Source organism: Symsagittifera roscoffensis, chromosome 4 (assembly GCF_963678635.1).
Source record: "Symsagittifera roscoffensis chromosome 4, txSymRosc1.1, whole genome shotgun sequence".
NCBI classification, from domain to species: domain Eukaryota; kingdom Metazoa; phylum Xenacoelomorpha; order Acoela; family Convolutidae; genus Symsagittifera; species Symsagittifera roscoffensis.
The window spans coordinates 16,519,220-16,544,633 of record NC_087065.1 but is presented as its reverse complement, the minus strand read 5'-3'; the positions used below and the strand labels follow the sequence as shown (position 1 = coordinate 16,544,633).

Here is a 25,414-nt window from a genome sequence, read left to right as displayed (position 1 = left end):
CGTGCCAGAACCATGGGGGCCGTCTCTCTCAAGTTTTTCTCCGAGACCGCATCCGCTGAAGGACTGCCCAATCCCTCCACCTTTTTCTTCCTCTTGCGAGACCTCACGTCTTTACTCGGGGGCGTTGTCGTTATCATCACTGATTCGACTTCCTTGTCTCCATCCAACCCTTCCAACTCTTGCCTCCCCCCTGCTCGAGCCTTAAGGATATTAGTACTTTTAATTATATTACTAGTTCCGACCTTATCCCCCTTACATGTTCAATTATTTTATTGTCAGTTTTTTGTTTCAGAGTAGAGCTGTCTTTACATTTGTCTTCCTTGGTCTTCCGTGATACCTTCCTCAACTCGATCATCTTGCTCAGCAGCTCTCCTCTAGCTTTCTCCTCCAGACCTGTCCCCATCAGGACAGGCTCTCTGAATTTCACCACCGTGTCCCACAGCTCCTCCTTGAAATCGTCCAATGTGGTCTCGTCGTCCACTTCTCGATTAAAATCGCTCAAGAATTTTCGCCAAGCATCCTCATCCAGAGTGCCTAGGAAGGCATCCCTGTTTCCCTCGAAGGTGTTCTTCTCCCTTCTTTCCGCACTCAGGAAAATCATTCCCATGTTCGGATTCTCGCTCGTCAGTGGTAACTCTAGATTCTTGCGGGGAGATGAAGTCAGAGCTGGCGTGGGGGTGTCTGCCCAATTTTCTCCACTCAGATCCTTCAACAGTTCTTGCGTGGTGAACTCTTCCTCCGATGGTTTCTGTTCCGGTGTGTTTCCCACTTCCATATCCTCTCCTGCCTCGCTGAGAGTCTCGTCCATGCTCTCTTCTCCCAATTCTGCTTCTCTTCTCTCAAGAATCCTCCTGAATCGATCTTCTACGGGACCGCTCCTTTTATCCCAAGGGGTGCCCACTGATAGGGGTGATGGTGTCGCTGGACCCGTTTTCTTATACTCTGTCAGAGCCACATACAATGGGCTTGCTGCATCCAGCTCCTTCCCCTCCTGTCTCATCTCCACTTGCTCCAGTTCGTAAGGTGCCCGGTATCTTCTTGTGGCAAACACCATCTCGTCTCCTTTCAGTGCGATGTGTCATTCATTCACGATCATCCTGCCATCGTCCCACACCGGCAACTTGTTCTCCAGACCTGCCCACTCAAGTGTTCTCAAGGCATCTCGCACCTCGAATTTCGGGGGCATCGAGCCTCTCATTTTCTTGGCTTGAGTTGTCCATGAATTTATTTTTGCATCGCTGGTATGAAAATAAATTGCTGCAGTGTAGCCGATGAAGAGGGGATCCCAGCCGTCGATGAACTCCCTCTGTTGTTCGTCGGTTGCTGCTCTCGCGAACAGGGACGGGACCACCAGGGAGCTGTTCATCCGCAGCGTCATTCTCCTCACTGTTGGAAACTCTGGAATGCTTGCTGGTAGGACTTCCTTCTCCAATATCGCCTCTAGCTCCCTTTTCACCAGCTCGAAGCTTTTCTTCCATGCGGGAATTCTCAAGATCTCTTGTCCATTTGCTGTCAGGGGATTTAGATTCCAGAACTTGGGATAGGTTTCGATGGGGCCTTCGCTTTTACCTCCCATCCTGCACTGCGGTTGTCCTCGGAAACTGTATATCACCAACTCCGGATCCTTCACCTTTCTGAAGAGCACCGTGTTGCTCATTTGTGCCCTTAGCACCTCCTGCTGACACCAATTGAGTGTCGTCCCATCTAGTATGCTTATGAGGCTCAAGTGGGTCACTGAGTATCGATAAGCTGTCACCAGAGAATCTGGAAACGCGTACGTGACGGCCGGTCCATAAATGCAGGTTACGATCTCCTCTAGCCCCCGGATCATCCCCATGGGGTCCGATCTCATTGCCAGGCATAAGTCCGTCAACAGAGGCATGCCCCCATTCACTTTTTTCCACTCATCTCGTGTATTCGGGCTCTTTTCTTCACCAGTCAGGTGCCGGTTTTGCATCAGTAGGTACTGCACTAGCAGCGTCTTTAGTCCGGCAGCACACTTATACGAATAGGTGTCAATACTCGAGTGTGTTCTTCCCATCGACAGAGGCTCTCCGTATTTCATTACTCGGTGAAATGACACCAGTTCCCCATGGGTTAGAAGCACCAATGCCAAGTACCCGTCAATCTGGAGTGTGTCCACGCCCCGACTGAACATGTACGCTGGGCCCATATTGAACAAGTACCTTGGATAAACCAGGTACAGTGCCAACAACAGACTGATGGGCATGTTCAAGATTTCCTGTATGAAGGCTCCAAAGATGGTCTCTTTCGCGCTGTACACTCCAGCCATGAACTCCTTTCCCCAACAAGGACTCAAGAACTCAAGAATCTCGTGATCCCTCCACGTCCTCAGTTCACCCTTTGCGTGCTCCCTCCAGAATCCTCCAATCGTGACTTCGTTGGCTGCTGTGACGATTCTGGCCACCGTCATTTCCCTCTTCTCGACCACTTCCAGCTGCTCCTCAAGAAAATCCCAGATTTGCTTCACCAGAGGTGGGGCATCTTCTCTTGTCTGCTCCGTGGCGTTCTCCAGCCTTGGTGTCAGGAAGGGCCATCTGCCTCTCTCTTGTGTCAGTCGATACACCATCGACTCCAGCTGCTTCTCCGCTGCGGCCACGTTTTTCCTTTCATTGCTCGGCCCTCTAGATTTACTGGTGGAGCTTGTGATGGTCAACTCCATACTTCGAAACCACAGACTGGCCGTCAGGTGAGTCACCACTGGATGATCATCCCCTATAACCGGACTGAGCTTGAGTTGCCTAGCGAAGTTGGATATCTCTAGCAAGAGGACCTCGTCCAATACAATGAGGATGTCAGCCAACTCGTAGAAGCCCCTCAACGCGTGGGACACATCCGCCCACGCCGCCGCCAGTTCTGATCTGCGAAGTCTCAAGTTCGTTGGTTCCAGCTCCCGATTGGGAGCTGCCATCAGAATACGCCACCAATTCTCTTCTGCTATCAAGATCAAGATCGCATATACAAATTGCAGAGCGGGAGGCATGCTCGCGTACCCGGGGGACGTCGTGAACGCTACTTTTGTCTTGGAGCCAAATCGTGAGGCAACGTTCTCTTGTACTTCATTCATGGCTGCAAATAACGTCTGGATGGCTTCCCAGATCTTCTTCGGTGCCGGTTCATCACCCTTGAGCTGCTCAAGAAACCCTGTCACATGCAAGTGATCGTTCTTGAGAGGTCTATAGTTGATAGGTCCCATGACCGATTTCGTGGGAATCCCAGTCAGATCCGCTGTCTCCATCATTTTCGCATTTGAGAAATGCGTCTCGTGAGCGTTCAGCCAGTCCACGCACTGGTGTCTACCCAAGTCTTCGTGCGACACCCGCTCAAGACTCAAAGCTTCCGCCAACTCTAGCCTGCACTCCAGATCTTCCAAGTCCAGCTCCTTCACCTTCTCCACATATCTCGACCTACTGGTCTCCGCTGACCTCTCCGGTTTCTTCTTCTCCGCCACCACCACCGAGGATATTATCGATCCCTGAGGAGTTGATGACGTTGCCTCCTCGGCCTCCATGGGTGCGGCGCCCGGCAACTTGGTCCGGCAGTTCCTCGAACTGTCTCTAGAATCGGCCATCGCTCCCAAGCGACTGGACAACGCCCTCGGGTTGAAGAAGGGTGGATTTGGAGGTGGTCCGAACGTGACTTGGGCCGTCTCTAGCAACTCTGCCTCCAATGCGCTAATGTGCCTTTGGAAGACGTCATTTAACCATTCCACCCCTCTGGACCTGTCAAAGTGAATCCTATCCGAGGATGCATTGTCAGGGAAAGCAGATAGCTCCATTTGCTCGGCCACGTCCAACAGTCCAACGGGGAGGACGCTCCTTTGGTGTATCTGCCTGATTATTTCGTTCAGGTTTCGCACTTTTGTATTCATCTCCATTGCATGTTGGTCTGCTTTCATGTTGTAAGGAATGGTGCACTCCGTAAGAATGGCCGGATCCATTTGAATCCGCAATTCCTCAAGAATGCAGCTCATCTTGTCGTGCAGCCTCGTCACCTTGCTTCCCCCCTAGACACGTCATTCGTCCCGACCATCAGAGTCACCGTGTATACTCTTGCCCACCCTAGCATCTCAAGTGTTGCTAACATCTGCGGCGTCGCAGCTCCAGCGAAGCTCAAGATCCCCGTTTGCCAATGGGACTGAATCCGGGTCAGCACCCGCAACAAGCTGTCCCCTATGATCAGGTGGACCGCCCCGTCAGGCACACGTGGCTGCGTGAGGTATTCCACCCAAGCCGCGTCATGGAAGCAGTCTCTACTGTCTCTCTGCGCCGTGCTCCATTCCATCCGATTGTGCCTGTGGTATCTGCCTTCCGTGTTCTTCTTGTAACTTGAGATCACCACACTCCTGACAGGTTGCTCCCTCCACGTCGAGGGTAGCTCCACTCTTGCTGGACTCTCACGACTCCTTAGCTGTAGCCGCTCGTGCAACTCTTTCAGTCGTGACGAGCTACCACTCACCTGACTACTACTCGGGGTTGAACTTGGTGTATATCCAGGCAAGCGACGTCCATCAACGGGCGTATTACTTGTGTCTCTAGACCACGCAGGGAGGATGCTGACTCAGTTGGTATCCACACCTCCAACAACCTCATAACCACCCGCTCTTTGGGCCTAGCCCTTTTCTGCATGTCAAGCTCGCGTTGTCGTTGCTGGATCCTTTCAAGCTCCGACTTCAGCTGCTCACAATTCGCGGCATTCTCTCGTACTCTTTCTGCCTGTAGATGTTCAGCTCTCAACATATCCAGTTCCCTCCGCGCTTGGTCCTTTTCGACGACCGCTTGATCCCTCTCAAGTTTCGCCTTGTTCCTCTCCCGCTGAGTCCTCTCAAGCTCTCTCTTCATGATACTGAGGTCTGGATACGCTTCCCCCGTTTGTTGCGCCCGTGTCATCGATGGTGTCTTACTCTTGCTCTGGCCCGTGGATCGTGACTGATGGTCTGATCGGCAGTGGGAACTCCCCTGCACCATACTCAGTATTGTTACTCAAGCCAGGGTTCCTTGCCAAGTCGAACCCCCTCATTGCTCCATACACGTTCCAGGACAGCCACCTGGTTTGCTCTTGGTTGGATATTCCATCGGTGGTGTAGCCTACCATCAAAACCGCTTCTGTCGCAGACTCTCGGCACTCGCCCTGTTCCTCCAACTGGAGGATGGCATTCAGCATCACTGCCATTCTCTCATCCACTTGAGTGAAATCCAGGTCCCTCAGGCGTCTGTACTACTCATCAAGTGTGGGTTTTCTCAAAGCTGATGGCATGGACTTCCAGAATCGATCTGTCATTTCTGTAACTTCCAGGTGATCTTGAGTTTTAGCAACTTGAGTTTTACCTGAGCAACTTGAGTTTTACCTGAGCAACTTGAGTTTTACCTGAGCAACTTGAGTTTTATTTCTTGAAGCGCCGTTCAATTTGCGTTTCCGTTTAAGGACTTCCTTTCTTCAATTGAATACAGTTGGGTAGTCAATTTGACTTAACCAAACCAATCTGAAAATAACACCCGATTTTTAGACTAACAGGCTGTGTTCCTAACCTAAAAACCCCCTTCACTACTATAGTTAAAACCCTTTCCTTTTCGTCCTACTAAAATAGTTCAATTGGAAATTTTCTAAAAACATGCAGATTCGTTTTATGTTTTAGTACCATCAATCATTTAAATTTTTAATTGTCATGCCAATCACCTCTAAGATTCTTTACCTGTTTTGTACCCCCACACCTAACTCGAGATTCTCCCCTCATGCCCAACTCGAGACCCCGTGTAACCGACTCAGGCGATGCTCAAGTAGTATTTCTTATGAAGATGCACCATTATCTCAGTTTCTGCGAAGACCACGTGTAGGATAGCGTACAATTCCCTTGGGCTCAATTTGCCCCTCTTTGGGTCATACACCGGCATTGAGACCTCCGTTATCCCTCTTTCAATCATGAAGTCTCGTAGTCTTGTTAGTGCCAACATCACGTGTTCGGGATCGATCGTGTTCCTGTCATTACTAGGAAGCACAGGTATTTGCCCGGGACTTGTGCTACTGATGGTGGAAATGCGGCCATTCCTCCCAGTCCCGGTCTCTGTCTAAACAGAAACTCCACGTTCTGGTACTCTCTCTTGAAGTCAGCCTAGAGTCTTGATTTGAAACTCATGTCCGCCGTGATACAGATTGCTCTAGTCCTGTCTGACAGAATGAAGTCACTATCCGTTATCAGGATATTTTCTGAGTATTCGTTTGGTATTTTAAACTTCGTTTTGAAATTCCGTCCTATGGTAGGCTCGGCCTCCTCCCCTTCCAGTTCCAGTCCGCACGTTTCTCTCACTTCTATGAGTTTCTTTATCATTAAATTTTTGGTGTGGGTAAGTCCTACCCCCACTCCCTGGACAAAAATATTTATCGACGTCCCCGTCGTTGATGCTGGGTTTGAATTATCTGGCGGAATATCGAGCGGGCTGTCTGCTGCCGTCCAGCCGAAAAGAGGATTCTCCGTTTTCATGTACTTCCCCGCTGATATGTCAACTTGCTGTATGCTCTGTCCTTCCTCGATTCCGTTCTTGACATCGCGCATCCATTCTAATATCATCAGGTTCGTATTCTCCCTCCTCTCTATCTCGCTCTGTTCTAAATCCGTCTCCCGCTCCGGTGTCGAATAGTCTTCCTGTGGGTAGTGTTCATTATCATCGATGATCTGCCATTCACCATCTGCCGCCAGCTCGCCCACACTTATTAGTTCTTTGCCTAGGTCATCGGGCTGTATCTTGTCGATCAGGAAATTGTCCCCATACCTGTTGTACCTTATGCCTGTGCGTTTGCGATTGCCACTCCTTGTCCCCGCTGGTATTGACAAGTCTGGTTCTGTCCACTTCGGCACCTCACCTTGCTCCGGATCGTTCCAGTCCTCTTCCACAAAAGATTCCGCTTCAGAGTCCGCGTCTATTTTTTCATTGTCATCCAAACACAAGTTCTCGTTGCCATCATTCTTATCTCTGGTGCCTTTTTCGTTCACTTCACATGCTGGTTCCACCAGTAGGTACTCTATTCCCTCCATGTCCTTTCGTATACACCAGTCCTCTGGGGATGGGACATGAGGCTTCAGGTTCTCATAATGTGCTGCTCGCCCAGTACTCAAGCGATAGAACCGTCCTTGTTGATGTACTTCCGTTATCATGAATGGTCCTCTCCATTTCTTGAGTAGTTTCTTCGTCCCTTTAGGCGGTATAACATTCTGGAAAACCCACACGTACTGGCCCACTTCATATGGCTTTGCCTGTAATATCCTTTCATCATATTTCTTGCGCTGTCTCATTTGTGCTTGCGCAGTGTTCCTCCTGCATAGCTCGTTTATTTCCTGCTGTCTCCTGATCGCTTCTTTCACGTAAGCTTGAGGCGACGTCCTCTTCCCTTCATATTCCGGGTAAAAGAATGTCAGGGGCATCGCTCTCTCTTTGCCTGTCAACATCATGAAAGGACTGATGCCCATTGTTGAGTGTTGAGTGCTGTTGTATGCCAACACTTGCGGCAGATATTTATCCCAGTCCGTCATGTATCTTGAGCAGTATACCCTCAGCATGTTCACCAACGTTCTATTCTGTCTCTCTACCAGCCCGTTGGTCTGAGGATGGTAAGTCGTTGAGTGTGCTTGAGCAATGTGTGACCTCTTCATTAATTCCTTAGTCAAGTCCCCCACAAAGGCCTTGCCGTTGTCTGACTGAAAAGTCATTGGACAACCATACCTTGACATCCAATGGGTTATCAAGTGGTCACAAGTCTCCTCTGCCGAAGCTGTTTGAAACGGCACCGCTTCTGCCAGCTTTGTGAAGTGATCAATTATAACCAGTATCTGGTTATACCCCGACTCCGTCATGCAGATCTTCTGATGGTCTATCTGCACCACTTCATTAAATTCCGAGCTTTCCACTGATTTGAGCGGGAGTTTCATCTTCCTTGGGTCTTTCACTTGCAGGCATGCCAGGCATGCATTCACCCACCTCTCACAGGCTTTCCTCAATCCTGGCCAATCGAACCTGTGAAGTAATCTTTGTTGCACCTTGTCTATCCCCTGGTGCCCCATTTGGTCATGCGATCTGAACAGCACCTCTGTCTGATACAATTGTGGTAATGTGATGAGGTTGTGCTTGTGTAGTATCTTCTCCTCGTCTTTTCTCTTGCATGCTACCACTCCCTCAGCCGTGTGATAGAGTAACTCTTTCCTGTCTTTGTAGAACTGGCTCAGGATCTTGTAGCTGTCTTCCTCAAGTTCCCCTTTCTCCTTGGACCCCATTCGGATCAATTTGGAGAGATTGCTTGTCATCTTGTCATTCTTCTGGGCTCTTATCAGGTCCGATAGCCTATATCTCGCCTTGACATGTTCCTTCAGCGCCATGATCTGCCCATTCATCTCCCCAGGGTTGTGGACGTCGTCATTCAGCTTCACGCATACTATCCTCTTTACTATCTTCATGTCATCTTCTGGCACCAGATTTGTTCTCACATTTGAGTTGCATGATAGTTCCCTGAATGGTTTCCTCGAAACTGCAATTCTTTCAAGTTCCTCACCTCCTCGTACTTCCTGCACGTCCAAGTTGAAGGTTCCTGAGGACGGATCTGTTTGTAATTCCCTGTCGCGGTGTCTAATCTTTTCTTCTGCCAATATCATGCAGAGACTATCTTGATTGTCACTGCTCGCTTCCGAGTCCTCATCCCACATTTCAAACTCCCCGGACAAATTTTCTCCTTCAGTGTTTCCTTCCTCCGTGGACGTGGACCGCTCCCCGGACTCTTGACCTAGTCCCAGGTATTCAGCTTCTTCCTTGAACTCCACTCTCTTTTTCCTAGCCCTAGTCCGTTCAATTAAGTCGGCTGGGATTTTTTCAACCAGTGACTGCACCACTTCCTTCTCATCAGGGTTAGTCACCTTCGAGGTATTTCCATCACTAGCTATCCCACTCTTTCGCAGTATTGTGACCTCAGGTTCCTCCTTACAATTTTCTTGGATCACGGGCTTGTCATCTGCTAGTTTCTCGAGTAACCTCTTTAAGTCATCGTCTATTTGTGCCTCCCCCATCTCTACCTGGTTAAGATCGTAGCCTTTTGCTTTGAGCGTCTCCCTTACGATCTTTGACTTGAGCATTATTCCTATCGGCATCCCTCGGTTCTTTTTCAAGATTGTTTCTTTCGTAGGATCTTTTGGTAATTCGGGGTGATCTTCTATTGGTTTGCCTGATTTGTCCAACCATCTCGTGAGAGGAAGACTGTCATACGTTTCCTTGTCCATGAAGGAGAAGCCATCCTTGATCTCAGGTCTATCTGCCTCCCTCTGTTCTTGTCTCTCGTAGAACTCCGTCTTCTTGCTCAAGCTCTCAGCATTTTGATGTTTGTCTCGTGTTCTATGCTCAATTATCATATCGTATCCGTCCAGGCGAAATATCCACCTCCCAATGTAATTTTGGTCCATTGAGTACGTCTTCAGCCAGCTTAGTGCCCTGTTGTCAACTCGCAGCTTGAATGGCTCGCTGCCTAGGTATGCCCTATATTTCTCGACAAAGGCAACCACCGCGAACATCTCTGCTTTCGGTGCTCCGTACTTCATTTCCGTGTCACTTAGGACTTTGCTCCCGTACGCTATTGGTCTCAAGACTGTCTTCCCGTTCCACTCTTGTTCCTGGTGGAGTATTCCCGATATCGCTACTACCGACGCCTCCGTATCCAGCACGTACATCCCTTTCTCTGTTGGCATCCCTAGTACTGGTGCCTCGCACAACTCTTTCTTTATTCTCTGGAATGACTCTTCCGCTGCGTTGTTCCACGTGAACTTCTTGCCCTTGTGTCTCATTAACTGTTGCATCGGATAAACCTTGTCTGCATAGCCTTTAACGAATTCTCTGTAGTAATTTGCAAAACCCAGGAAGCTCATCAATTGGTGTTCCGTTTTCGGCGATTTCCAAGTTAGAACTGCTTCTACTGCGTCTGGATCTGGTCTGATGCCGTGTCTGTCCACCATCGTGCCCAAGTATTTTATCGAGTCCTTGAGTATCTCACACTTTGATGGTTTGCACTTCAGCCCCGACCTCTTCATACACCCAAATACTTCGTCAAGTCTCTCAATGTGGGCCTCTAGTGTGGGTGTCGCTATTACCACGTCATCCACATAGCACATTACCAGATTGCCATACTTCTTCGTCACGCCTATCAGCGCGTGTACCATCAATCGCTGAAACGTGGCAGTGGCATTGCAAAGTCCAAACGGCATCCGTTTCCATTGAAACATACCCAACTCGCAGGCAAACCCTGTCTTGTCCCTGTCCTGCTTCCTGAGTGGTACCTGCCAAAATGCCGAGCCTAAATCAAGAGTCGTAAAAAATTTTGCATCACCTAACTTCGAGAGACTCTCATCAATCCTAGGTATGGGATAGGCATCCTTCACTGTGACGGAGTTCAGGTATCGAAAGTCACAACAAAACCTCAACTGGTCGCCTTTCTTTTTGGCCATCACTACTCCACACTCCCACGGTGATTTGAATGGTTCTATCATGTCATACTCTAGTAGCGTTTCAATCTCCTTTCTACACGCATCCGATTTGTGTGGGGTCATGCGCCTCGCCCCCTCCCTGTGCGGTATTGCGTTTTCCTCAAGTTCTATTTCATGCTCAACAAAATTACAACACCCGATGTCTGCCTTATGTCTTGAATAAAAACCTCCTCGTTCCGTTCTAGTACGTCCTTGATGGCTTCGAGCTGTTCGTCCGTTAACTTGCCTCTTAAGTGTTCAATTTCCGGTAGGACCGGTTTATCACTCTGTATTTCATCTAGTGTGGGCCGTTCCGGGAAATTCGAACAGCTCGATAGTCCATCGTCTGTCTCTGACTTAAGTGACTTCACAAGACCTGATGAACCTTTTATTTTCTTCAATCGTCTCAAAATACAAATTTTGTCCCTATGATTGGGACAATCAACAACTTCATTTTGTTTATGGTTTTCAGTCATTTCATATCAAGTTTTTACAGGTAAAGCATATCCCAGTTTCCTCCTCCTCTGTATCGTGATTGGCATGTCAAGGGTATTCAACAAGACACTCACGCAGAGACCGCTCTTCGTGATCGAGAAGGATCTGCCTAAAACAGCAGCACTTTGACTATTCGGATTTGGGACTATGCATACCTGCTTGTTGTCACTTAGTTCATTGTAATTTTTCATTCGTAAGCTTACGATCGCCGCCTCGTTCGCCTTTAGCCTCACTCTCCTACTCAAGAATACCGGTGCTTTGGTCTCATTTGCCATTATTAAATTTACCGGTTTGATTGCGTACCTCCTATCCGGGTTCCGTATCCTGAACATTGCGTTGTTTAGATCAATCGCTACATCAAAGTTCCTGATGAAGTCTCTGCCTAAAATAAATTGGTGAGACTCATCTAGGTTTTCTACCACAAGAAAGCACATCCACAGGTTACGTTCCCCCAGATTCAGGGCTATTATCGGCGTTCTGCCCAACACCCGCAGCGCCCCTTTGTTTGCAGCTGACAACCGTATTCTTGAATCTATCAAATCATTTTTGTTGAAGCCCATTCGTTCCCAAGTTTCGATTAGTATGACACTCAAGGCCGCTCCCGTATGAAGCAACCCACGTAATTGAGTCTTCTTGCCACTTATGTCAAGCACATGTGCTGTCACATCTGCCTCTGTCCCGATTTGCATTGCATCTTCCTCAAGCATGGCGCAGTGTCCAATCGATCTCACTTTCAACACTTCTTTTCCCACGTAGATTTGCCCTATTAGATTTTCATCACATGTTATCATCGTTTTCGTATAGATGTTGATCCCATCTATATTTAGCATCACCTCATGTGGACCATAAGCTTCTGTGTACCTGTTATCAACACGTACCGACCTGCTACCCCCACTCGTGAGTAGTGCCCTGAATGCTCTAGAAGTCGTTTGTGGGCTTATACAACTCAAGTAATCTGCGTACACATCAATGTGCATTATTGTCTGGTCACTTGGTTCGCTCAAGTTTCTCATTACCTCATGGCCGCCAACAGTGATTATTGACATTATTCTTGCCCGAATCTTTGTTATGCCGAATGGTTTTCCTGTAACCATCTTTACAGTGTTGCAGTTTCCATTTTTTGTCGACCCCGCTACAGCCTCTGGTATTGTTTGTGAGCAACTTAATGCTTCGTTCAATTTCTGTCTTTCGATCTCCTGCTTCAGCCGTTGTTCTATTTCTTTCGCTGCCAGGTCCTGTTTCACTTTGTTGATGGCCTCCGCTGCCGCCTTCTCATAATTTATTTCTAGGGCGTTCCTTGCCGTGGCTTCTATTGCACTATTACATTGTGTTACAGCTTTCACTGTTTTCGTCGGTAGCTCCGCACTTGGTTTTTCTAGGTTTTTCGTCTCAAATTCACCTTGTCTGTTTCTCTGGTTCTGTACCGCTGCTAACGCCAACTTGTGTTTTGGATGACTCTGATTCTTAACCGCCTCCCAAAACAACGGACAGTCCATCCTGAAGTGCCCCTATTGGTTGTAGAAGAAGCATCTTGCACCTATTTTGATGATCAAGCCACTATAGAACTCGTGTTCTTCCATCTGGCTCATATCTTCCTCATCGGGTGCATATCCCAAACTCTTCATGCCCTGTTTGTATGTCGTGCAATCCGCCGCATGATGGTCAGCTGACCCGCAGTTAGCGCATGATCTGCGTTTGTCCATGTCATCTCTGGGCTTGTACCATGACGACCTTTGTGGCTGACTCCCCCCCTGCGTATTCCTTGTGTCTGAGTACGAGTATTTCTTGGGTTTCATCAGCATGTATTCTCTTGACTTCTGCCTCATCTCTTCTGGAGTTGGTGCACTGTCTTTCGACAATGTATAGTATGTTGCTAACATCGTTCTCAAGTCAACACTCTTTACCCCATCAATGAACTTTGAGGCGATGCTGAAGTTCCTTCGATTGGTAGATTCTTCCGGGTCACTCTTTCTTCTCAAGCTCTCAAGATCATCTAGGAACCTGTCTATCGATTCATCGTCCCTTTGTCTTCTCTTTTCAAATCGCATCATCGCTTGATGACCCTTCATGCCTGAGCCGAATCGATTTAACAATATTTCAAAAATTTTGTCCGCTGTATCGCGTTCCTCTTCTTTCTTCGCAACCACGCATTTCAATGCCGGGCCTTCCAGGTTGCTCAGTATCGCTGTGCATGCTTGCCTCTAATCGTTCAAGTTGTCTTGTTCCAAGTGCAACCTCATGACTTCTACCCAAGTGTCAATCGTCTGAATCATCTTTGAATTCTTTTGGTTTCTTGAAAGTTTTCCTGGATTTGTTGCTTCCTCTGTCACTCGAGTCGGTGTTCCTTGTAGCGAAGGCCTCTAGTGTCCTGTTCATCATTTCCCAGGTACTTGCCCATGTCATGGCATCCGGTCCCATGTTGTTGTGAGTCGTGGAGTCTCCTGGACCACTTGTTGTGTTCGCTGTTCCAATTTTTATAATCGCCTTGGCCCCCACCGGTGCCGTACTCGCAGCCTCCCGGGTTACTGGTAACGGTGTTGACTGTCGTTTGTTCCTTTGTGGTTCCACGAAGTCAACTCTATTACCTTGTGTCCGCTCTGCCGCTGGCCTGTCTTGTGGTGTTGAATTCCTCAAGATAGCGTCTAACTTTGTTTGTATCGCACTTGAGCTCTCAGCCTGGTCCCTACTCATCGTATCCATTCTCGTTTCCAAACTCCCCAACTGGCTATTCACTGCGTCATATCGCTGCTTCATTTCTCGCATGTCTTTTCTGATGTTCTTGTCTCGCTCTCCATCAGTGATTTCTACTTTTTCAGACATCTGCTGAAGCTTTTCCTCCGTTGCTCTCGCTAGATGGAAATAGTTGTCCAGGTACTCATGTTTGTTGTTTCTCATTTCCTTCGTTATCACATTTCTATCCTCTTCGCTGTGCTTCAGTTTCTCATCTATCTGATCTAGCTTCGCCATCAAGTCGCTTAGCTCAAGAGTAGTTGTTCCATGGTCCGTTGTTGTCCTGTAGTCGGTCGCTGGTCCCGGTTTTTTCTGATCCTCGTTTTGGTCGGTCTCCGTCATTCTCGTGGATACTGTTCCGAATGTTTTGCTTTTCTCGGCTTTCGTCTCCTCCGCTGCTGCGTCTCTCGATCTCATTCCGACCATCATCGCCAATCTTTCAGTAAAAGACGTTCTCTTTTGAGACTCATCCTTCACCGTTTCTGGCGTGTTGCCTGTTGTGTCTTCCACGTTGTCTATCGGTGAGAACTCCATGGGCTTCGGATTAGGTTCTTCCGCATTGGGCATCGGAGTTGACTCTGTCGTTTTCTTTCCCACTTCATCCACACTTTGATCCGGTGTGTCTAGTTCAATCTCGATGGTGGGTTCTACTCGTTCCCCTTCCGTGCCCTCTTTCGCTCTGTTCTCCGTGGTACTCCTCGTGCTGACCATAATAACTGAAAAGTTCTTCTTTGTTACCTTCGGACCCATTGATGTTGTTTTACGTAGCGACGAGTTATACTTTGTCTTCGCCTCGGTAGATCTTTTTTCAGCTACCGGTACCCTGCTCCGCCTCATTATATACGATTGTTACTATTTACAGTATTACTATCTACAAAATTCTACTCTAAGGTTAAAACCTCTTTTGATAAAATTTTATAAAAAGAAATTTACAATTTGCTAAAAACAACTTTTCCTGAGCTTTTGAAATTTCTATATGTTAGGATTGAATAGAAAACTTGATTTTGCAATTGGTTACTTCAATCTGACTTATTAATCTTTTAGTACACCCTTCTTTATGCTGTTCCAAGACTTTCTCTCTACTGTCCCAAGACTATTCAGTGTTGTCCCAGTACTTCTTGTTAGTGTCCCAAGACCACTGTCCCAAGACCCTTGCCCTAAGACTACTGTCCCAAGACTACTGTCCCAAGACTAATGTCCCAAGGCTACTGTCCCAAGACTACTGTCCCAAGACTACTGTCCCAAGACTACTGTCCCAAGACTACTGTCCCAAGACTACTGTCCCAAGACTAGTGTCCCAAGACTACTGTCCCAAGACTAGTGTCCCAAGACTACTGTCCTAAGACCACTGTCCCAAGACTACTGTCCCAAGACTACTGTCCCAAGACTAGTGTCCCAAGACTACTGTCCCAAGACCACTGTCCCAAGACCACTGTCCCAATACCAATGTCCCAAGACCACTGTCCGAAGACCAATGTCCCAAGACCACTGTCCCAAGACCAATGTCCCAAGACCAATGTCCCAAGACCACTGTCCCAAGACCAATGTCCCAAGACCACTGTCCTAAGACCAATGTTCCAAGACCAATGTCCCAAGACCAATGTCCCAAGATCACTGTCCCAAGACTAGTGTCCCAAGACTGTTTCGTACCAAGACTGCTCTGGTCCAAGACTGTCCCAAGACTGCACTGTCCCAAGACTGTCCCAAGACTGCTCTGTCCCGAGACTGTCCCAAGACCGTGTTGCTCCAAGACTGTCTCCAGACTGCAATGTCCCAAGACTTCTTGGGTACTGTCCCAAGACTTGTCACTGAGTGTCTGGATGTCGGATCTCTTCTTCTTCGTTGTAGGGACTATTGTACCACTGTACCTTTTACCACCACTTGAGCCCTAGTAAAAATTTTCCCAAAATCCCTATCTTAATGGTCAAAACCCAAATACTAATCCCCCTGTATTTATCTCCCTCTCGATGTTTCAGGCTATTTGAAACCCTAAATTCCTTGCAGGTATCTTGTGATCACCTGTTCGTTAAAATACCAACAACAATTTTTCACTAAAACGTAAAAATTTAAACAGGAAAAATTTCAAAAAACAGAGAGATGAATTCGCCTAAAATTCAAGGTTGACAGATGTCAATCTTTGTCCGAAAAATTTCTGGTACCCGATTGCCACGCGTTTTCCTCCCCCCTAGCGATCTTATGGGGTATCACAAAAACTGTCTATGTCCGTTCTCCCCTACCGATCCGACCAGGGTACCTACCTTGACCTGATGTTAAATTTGGATATCCGCTTCTTATAACCAACGCGTGTAAGTATCTAATGTAACTAAATCGACGATGCCAAACAATTAGTTACTCTTATGTGCCCCCCTTTTTACAATTTACAACCGCTAACCTCTAACCTAACCAGCCACCCTTCTAACCTCCCCCCTCTTTAGCCCCCCTCTTAAGCCGAAAAATCCCTTAAGCGCCGGGTGCTAAACCTCTCGAGAGAAAACCGTAGACCTGTTTCCAGGCCTGCTTGTGTAAAAAACTTCCTCAAAACAATGGGGCTCCGCTTATCCAATTTTACACTTATCTCCTATAATGTAATGTGGATTCTAACGATACCCGTTTGCCCAACTTGAGAACACCCCTGTGCGTCCTCTTGTAGTGATCCCGTGCTGGTTGTCTCCGTTCTGCACTTGACAGCATCACCACCTTCCCACTTGGCTGGTCACCTCTTCCAGTCAAGTTTCCAGTCGGTTCAGCTCAGTCCTTCTGAACCACTTTCCCACTCGGCTGGTCACCTCTTGCAGTCAAGTCTCCTAGTGGTCTGGTTCGATCCTTGTGAACCACCTTCCCACTCGGCTGGCCACCTCTTCCAGTCAAGTCTCCTAGTGGTCCGGCTAGGTTGCAATCTATCTGAAAACCCTTAACAACGCCCCCCACTCGGGCACCTTATTGAAGTCACTGGTTTAAATCGCTAGATTGATCGAAACGATCGGTCTTATAAAACAGTATGGGTATACTATTTACTTAATATAAAGGTTTGATCCAAATGATCCGGTATCAAAGTCACTGTCTTTTCGTTTTATGGTTTTTGTTCCTTTTTCTATACTTTTTTCTTGTTTTTGTTTCGCTTTTTGTCTTTTTGCTCGTGTTTTTGTCCCCCTAGTTACCCCCCTTACTCGGTTAGCTAGGCCTCGTTCGGAGAGCGTACCAGGAAGTCTTCTCAAGTTTTCTTAAAAAGCTATCACGGTACAACTGGAAGGTTTACACGTTCCCGCTGAACCGTACCATGATGTCGTAAAAACACCCAGGAGCGCCATAAAAACACTATATAACAGTCGCCTACTTCGGTCACATATGAGGCTTAAGAAAAATAGGCCCTATAACCATTGGCTCAAGAGTCAGGGACACTATCTCTTGTGTTTTTCTACCTCAAGAACGGTCGTAGCCAATTCGGTTCGCTTGCGACATGAGACTAGAACCCGTTACAGCTTAATGGCTACTACCAAAACATCCCCCCACTCTAGAAAATTAGAACGTCCCCATACTTAGGTCTCGAGATACCCAAAATACACGAACGCCGTTGAAAACAGGGTCGGAACAATCCGTTAAGTTCCTTTTTATTGGACAGTGGAACTTTGATCCATTTCAGATGGATCAACCTAAAACTCGCCTTATCTCAACATAACAATATAAAACACACTCAGGAAATTTAAATTGGGTACTCACATACCAGCACGACCTCTGGAATTGAGTAACTAAACAAATAAGTAACTCTAGCATAAATGGTGTAATCAAGTTTAACTCAAGAAGTTTTGAAAAAGACAGTTTTAACTCAAGGGCCAAGTTTTGGTTCTGGACCATTGGGAGACTTCGGTTGTCCACCTTTCCACCGAAGGTTCACTCTGGTCCACTTCTAATATAATTTCTTCTTTACTCGCGATCAATCTGCCTTCTGTTTCGAATAAGACAGCTCTACTCTCGTTCGAATTATGTATCGGAAATTGCGAATAGCAATTTCCCGCTGCTATTTTTGACTACTTTCTCGCGATTGTAGTTTGATTCTTCTCATCTTATTTTCTGATATTTTTCAGTTGTCGCGAGAAACTGGAGCATGACATGCTCAATTCAAGTTTTGGAAAAATTCCATTTCACCCCAAAATCATGTCTTTTGCGTTGCTCAAGGCCAAACTTTCAAATATGACCGACTGGCACATCTAGAATATTCCGACCCTCCTTTTCTTAATCAATTTGATGCTAACGTCCTTAACAACAATTTTGCTTGCGTCGGCGGGTTTGACTGTGACAATCCGCGGGAATGACACATACTTACCGGACAGTCCCTTCTATGTCCCCATTGAACGCATAATTCAATTTTATTTTCAAGCGGTGATCCGGTGTTCTATAATCAACTTACTAATCGCATCAGAAATTTAATTTTATCCACGTCATCTCAACTCACCGCAGATGGATCAACCTAAAACTCGCATTATCTCAACATAACAATATAAAACACACTCAGGAAATTTAAATTGGGTACTCACATACCAGCACGACCTCTGGAAATGAGTAACTAAATAAATAAGTAACTCTAGCATAAATGGTGTAATCAAGGTTAACTCAAGAAGTTTTGAAAAAGACAGTTTTAACTCAAGGGCCAAGTTTTGGTTCTGGACCATTGGGAGACTTCGGTTGTCCACTTTTCCACCGAAGGTTCACTCTGGTCCACTTCTAATTTAATTTCTTATTTACTCGCGATCACTCTGCTGTGACATTCGACCAGAATGGCCAAAATGCAATCTCTGCAGAATTCGAATTTTAGCAGCGAGCCTTCCGGATTGGTGATTATTAAGAATTAAGAACGTTATTTGAACGATTGAACAAAACGTAAAGGTTAAAGGATTCGGGAATTGCTAATTTTTAAATTTTCGAAGTGATTACGTAACATTTCTGAGAAAGAAAATTTTAGCAAAAAGAACTAAGAAAAACAGAACAACATTAGTTGCGCGGACGATAAGTACAAAAATTGTGAGAAAAAGCAGTAGCAGATTGCAGGAATAGCAGTGAACACTCCGAGTTGCAACTACTGTGTCGCTACAATAGTTGCAAGGCTGTTGCAGGCAACGGTGAAGGGTGGAGGACAGCCTTCCGGATTAAGAAGAAATCAAGATTAACGAGCTTGATTCAGTGGATTCAAGAATCCGGAAGGGTTTCGGAACTGAGACTTTTATTCTTTTATATAGACTATTAGCTTCTTGTCATGTCCTGATTTGAATTTAATTAACAACTGGATTCATTTTGATAAGGATGAGAAGCTAGGAGTTGGGGGAAAGGGTTGATCCATCTTCGATGGAGATGATGATTTTTATCTACTGAACAAAAATAATAGTAATATAATAAGTAGTAGCCCTGTTTTTAGGAGTGACTTCGTGGTCTGGGGATACTGAGACCCAGCCATGAGCTCACTATTTCTGCATGTAATTAAGTTAATTTGAGTGTTTTGACCGAAGCCGAAAGCAGTAACGTTTTGTCGACCCGATATTAGAAAAGACCACCAAAAAGTACTGGCTTGGTAGAGACGGTGAAAAGCATGCAAAGCTCTGTTTAGACGTTAGCCAGTCGTCTTAAGACTTAGTTTTGTTTTCCGTCGATATGTATCTTCCGGGCGAATGTTACATACATGTTTTTATGGCGCTCCTGGGTGTTATTTTTTTTAACATCATGACCGGCAGAACCGTTAACGAGCACTCCGCGCCGAGCGGATGCTCACATTAACGCCCTTAATAGGCCTAAACCGCCGGGGCGGAAGGGTAGTTTGGAACGCGGAAGCCTTCCGGATTACCGTGAATAGCTTTTTAACTTAGTTAAGACCGAAAACTCACGAATCAGGAAGGGTGGGGGGATCGGCCATTCCCTCGTTCCCTGAGAGCTTTGTGACCAAAAACACTTAAAGATATATATAAAACCAAACAAAAAGTAGTATAGTACCCAAGAAAAACAAAAAACATAAAAAATAACCGAAAAAACCAAAACAGTAAAAAAAAAGTAAAAAATCAGTAGAAATCATCCCCCCAGACAAGATGTGATCCGACCCCCCCGTTGTTGTTGATAGATATATTGTTGTTACAGGCATTTATATCAGTCAGGATCGTTACGATCAATTTTGTAGCCTGTTTGTGAGGCTTGTACTGTAGGGTTATTTGAGCATTTAAGCACGTTAATGATAAATTGCGCTCAATCCGGAAGGGTCAGCTGATTTGCGCTCAATTCGGAAGGGTCTTGGGAGAAGACTGATCCGGCAAGCAGTACAGGGAGCAACAAGAAAACGCTCAACGACAACAACAATCGACTGTTGGGTATCATTAACAAGTTTTGTATCCCTTTTGGTACAAAAAGTAAGATAGTAATCTGTGGGAAGCTCGACAGTGCTGCACTGTAGTGACCCTTCACCGAACTGCGAATATCCGAGTTAAGCACCTTAATTCGGATATTAAACAAACCCGGAGGGGTATAGTATTACTATTATTATTACTGATATAGCCTATATTAATAGTCTTATATCGTTTTTCAGTGAAAAACAACGAAAACAGACCGGTTTTTAGGGTCAAAATAGCGATATTTTGATCCCCCCACAAGTCGCGATTTTTGAGATATCGATAATTTTTGAAACGGAAAAAAGCGCTAAGGTAGTGTGTTACATCGTAATTGCACTACCATAATAGATAGAACCCGTTAAGTTTAGTTCGGAAGTGGTTGGAACTATTTTGGAACCAAAAAACCGAATTTTCGTGATTTTTGAGAAACCGAAACACTAAAAATTCAGAAATTTTTTTGAAATTTTTAAGTTAGAACAGTAAAAATAGTTGTTCGGACAACGTCCAGTAGTGAATCTTCAAGTTTTAATTCCCGCTACCCGAAAGCCTTCCCGGTTGCAGAGAAATCGAACTTAACGTGTTTGATTTGGTGGATTCATCAATCCGGAGGGGTACAGGTAGCATAGTTTTTTTGCAAATTTTTTCAACTAAAGCGTTTTAGATCGGGTCTTTTGCATTGAACTAGAAGAGTATAGGCCTTCTGAGCTCGGATCAACAATTTTTAGGTCGAAAGGACCAGATTTGCAAAAAAAGTTAGGCGGAACCTATAAGAGAGAAATTTCTTGACTTTAGAAAAAAAAACGTTTTGGTTAATAACTTTGGAACTACTGGGCATATCGAGTTGATCTTGGTACCAATAGATCAGAAATTAGCTGAGCTTACTGATAGGGACAAAAGTTTTGCAAAAAAAGTAAGCGTGAAAATTTTTTGAGATTGTTTTTAGCAAATTCCTCAATTTGGAAGGGTACACCCTTCACGTTTCATAAAATTTTTTTTAGAAAAGCCGTTATACCCCTACCAAAAGGTAATAGCGGTTGAATAAAGTAACTTTAGGCTGTTTTAGACGAAAAGTGAAGGCTAAAGGCACAGCAAAACCTTAATCGAGCCGAAGTTAGGTAAGCGACAAGACCCTTCACCGTTAGTGTGAATTGTAAAATAAGAGGCTTAACTTCAATCCGGAAGGGTCTAGGAAAGTAGTACATACCCTTCCTAGTTAATTGAAAAACCAAAATTGCATCGGAGAACGTATCCGGAGGGGTATAGGTTGAAAGAAGGAAATCTCCGAAAAGCTACTTTTACGAAACCGGAGGGCTCCCAATCCGGAGGGGTCAAAATTTTTTCAAGTTAGGAGGGGTCCGAATCCGGAGTGGTCTTATAGTTGCTAATTCGGAGGGGTCCGAATCCGGAGGGGTTTTGTGTCAACTAACTCGGAGGGGTCCCAATCCGGAAGGGTCTAGATTTTGTTAGTCCGGAAGGGTCCTATTTGTGCCAATCCGGAGGGGTATTATTTTATTAAAGGACTTAGGTAGGTGGAAGAAAGACTAAAGTGAGAGGTATTAGGTTATTAGCACACAAGCTAGGAATCAGTGACTGCACTGGTAACTTGCCTTTCAATAAGAACCAGACCAAAACAAAACAGGTCCGAACTCGGATATTCGCGACACTAAGTCTATATTAAAAAGAGCGTGATTCATTGGTGTGGATTGTAACATAATACGTTTTTGTGAAAAGTGACTGCCCTGAGGATTTTAGTAGATCTAGCTCGGGAAGTCCGAAGGCAGATAGGTAACACAGTACTCGGTGGGCGCAATAGACGCCCACTTGAGAAAATTACTGCCTTCAAAGTTTTGTCTGTTTGGTGCAGCACCGAGCGGGGAAAGCTTTTTCTTTGAAAGACAAGTTCGACTATTGTACTGCGACCGACTAAAAGTACATTACACATACGTTTTTCTTTTCTTAAAGGCATTAATATTCTGTCATTATATAATTTTTTTTTGTTTTTGATTTTAAATCAACGTAAACTGTGCTTGATTGGGTAGTGAGTACACTATCTTTTAAATTGACTGATAACATCATATAGTGCTAGCTTTCGAATCTTACGACCGATAATCGGCTAGTGTGAATAAATTTTATACAAACTGTACTCTGATAACATACAGGGATTCGTGGTCACTATTTAATAAAATCTTGTGAAATTTATTGTGTTGTGTCATTATTATTGTTAATAAAACTATAAGGTCACTAGCAATCGAGTTAAGTGTATAGGCATTAGGAAGTGACAAATAGATAATGCGTCTAGACAAGTCAAGGATACCAAAACGAGGTAATAGCTCTAAGAAATTCATACCTGAAAAGCAAAGAAAAACGATGACCGATCCTTTTGTGGATTGGATCAAGCGATCCCGGTCCGACAAAGGGGAGACGGTTTTAGGCAGAATGGTTGAAACGAGAAGTCAGAAGACCTCAGAAGAGCGTAAAGAATTGTTAGAAGTGGAGGTCAACACAAACCATGCCATGAACGACAACCAGGAAGTACATGGACTGGAAGGGAGAGGCAGACGGCTGGCGAGTGAATCTACTCCGGTAGAAAAAGGCCATGATTTTGCCACTTCCACCGGGACATTGGATCGAGAAGAGATGTCGGAACTGTCCGACATCTCAACTGAAGTAGCGACAACGAGAAGATCTCCGACAGACAACACTATGATGGCAGGCGGAACTGGGAAACAAACAACGTCATCATCGTTCTCCGAAAGAATGAAGAACACCTTCGGAAACATCTTTCCATTCACCATGGGAGGAGGCGCAGGGAACGAAGTTGAATCCCATGAGGAAGAGGATGAAGAGGAGCAAGGGGACTTTGGATCTCAGGTCAGCCTCAATAGTTCGATCCAGGAGAACGAGGCATACGTCGGAAGAGAGACTGGAACCATGGACAAATTTGGTGTAGTGACAACGATAAGCAAAGAGGCAAACACACCGGGCCAGTCAAAAGACTTCGCGATTATGACAAATTCAGAGCCACAGACTGGAGAGAGTAGAACCAGAGGGCTAGGCAACGCGTTAGCGGATCCTGAAATAGATAATGAGAAGACGTCGAGACAGAGAGTCAGGGCCCGGATCTCGACCAGCACGAAGCTACCTGGGACTGACAGGGTTACACCGCCACTAGTGACGCCACTCGTGGATAACGGGGCAGCACTAGAAGAAGCTTTAAACAACATAGTGGACAGTTTAGGAGAACAAAATGAACAGATGTCAATAAGAATGAGTGAACTAGAAAGGGCAGTTCACATTGAACGAGAAAGTCTGCGGGAAGAAATAAACCGCAATAGACAAGAAGTTGGCAGGAGCGAAAAACGCTTGAAAGAAAGAACGGACGAGCATATAGCGAAGAAATTGTCGCGAATGACAAGAGAAGCGGAACAGCGAGAGTTACGCTTAAGAGACGACATGGAGAAGTTAAGAGTGCAGCAAGAGCAGTCTCTTGGGACTCTTGACACAAAGATAGACGCGATGATGGAGAGGCGAACTCAGGCTATCATGGATAGGTTGGACGGGCTACTAAGCAGCAAGAGTGGACCAAAAAAAGGAGAACCGAACTCGGGAGGTCCCAGCAGGGAGCCGAGGGTGAACTTCAATGAACATCAAAAGAGGAAGACGTATGGATCCACTAGAGGCAGGGGCAGTTCATCAGGCTATGCCACAAGGGGTAATGGAGCATGGGGCCCGAACAGTAGAGCAAGTTCAACGGGGAACAGACAAACCTCTAACGAACGACCAACGCAAGGCACACATGCGACTGGGAGAAGTGATTCCGGCAACAGGGGGCATGCAAGCCCGAGGAGGAGTCATGTGGGCCAAGCGGGAAACACTCACGGCGATTCGGATTGCAGGGATGCACCGAATACAGAGCCTCAGACGAGGTGTGAGGACACTCAGGCGGGACACTCAAGGGATACTACGGCAATGGCTACAGCATTTGAACCCTTAAACAGGTCTTTGGAGACATTCCTTACAAGGTTATCCAGAACCAATGAACGCAGTGAGAAGTCCAGAAGGGTCTTTAAAAACCCAAGATGCTATAAAGATGAATCTGATGGCTGTATTGACACCTGGATAGAGGTAATGAAGTTGCATTTCGAGGAAGAGGACTTGTCGGAGAGACAGGAATGCAGTGCGCTCACCAGCAACTTGGAAGGGACAGCCCTGAACTGTGTCATGGCCAAGAAGCAATATCAACGTGACACTGCTGAGAAAATCTTCGAAATCCTGTTAAACTGTTTCGAATCAGGGGTGCAGGGGCACCAGGCGATGATGCGCTTCGAGAAACGGAGGCAACGAGAAGATGAAACGATAGACAAGTTTCTCGATGATTTGGAAATGCTGAGAAGACGCAGCCAACCGGATGAGTCAAACCGAAGGATGAACCTGGCCGTAGCCTCAAAATTCATCGATGGTGTGAAAAATGATGAACTTCGTACGATGCTAGCAACGCATTACACACCACTATCAACCAACGCGCCAACACCAGAGGAGTTGAGGCTCAAGTCAAAAGAGTATCTTTTGTTGGAACCTCCTTCGAGATCTGGATACTACAAGAACAATTATGGCAATTTTAACAACGGACCAGCAAACCAAGGGAACAATTGGTACAAACCGAGGGATGATATGGACAAGAGACGCTCTTGTGCCAATTGCAGTTCAACGGACCATCATGTGTCAGCATGCCAGCTTACAAACAAGGCATGAAAGCAATAGGCTTTAGCCTTGAGGACGAAGATGCGTCAGAATTGGACCATGAGGATTTCATGAGAGGAGTAATTGCAAAATTCGGACCGAGTTGTTTCTTTTGCAACTTGGAAGGTCATTTTAAATCAGATTGTCCGCAATTCTGGGATGCAGTGGCAGACATAAAGCATCCAAGACACGAAGAAGCTTTGTCAGGAGTGAAAGCCAGCAAGGCTCGACTTTTGAGTGAAGCGGAGGCACGCAGAAAAGATAAACCTCAAGAGCTGGCGGCAAAAAAAATGCAAGCGGTAACAGAGGAGACACGTGAACCGGAACCAGCAACTGCGGCTGATGACTTCAAGATCGATTATAAGGCAGCCGCGAGGGATGCTCTAAATAGAGTGCAGCAGGAACTGGTGACGAAAGAGATCGAACAAAAAGTGAAACTTGAACTGGAAAATGAGAAACTTCAGGAGCAACTGAATACCTTCGAAGCAACGGAGTTCGAAGAAGAGAAAGCACCAATCAGTTTGAGCATGAAACTTAATGTGATCTCCGGTCAGAGGTTCGGCATGGTGCCGCAAGG

At 46.0% G+C, this 25,414-nt stretch overlaps 1 protein-coding gene across 1 annotated transcript; it reads right to left on the bottom strand.

The window, feature by feature from the left end:
• Positions 1–1,931: 1,931 nt before the first annotated feature.
• LOC134844776 (uncharacterized) lies at positions 1,932–4,910 on the bottom strand. The gene is made up of 4 exons (XM_063861592.1): positions 4,548–4,910; positions 3,312–3,976; positions 2,362–2,684; positions 1,932–1,981 (listed from the first exon to the last, which is right to left on the bottom strand). The coding sequence occupies exons 1-4, from the start codon at positions 4,908–4,910 to the stop codon at positions 1,932–1,934; spliced, it is 1,401 nt and encodes a 466-aa protein (XP_063717662.1).
• Positions 4,911–25,414: the final 20,504 nt, after the last annotated feature.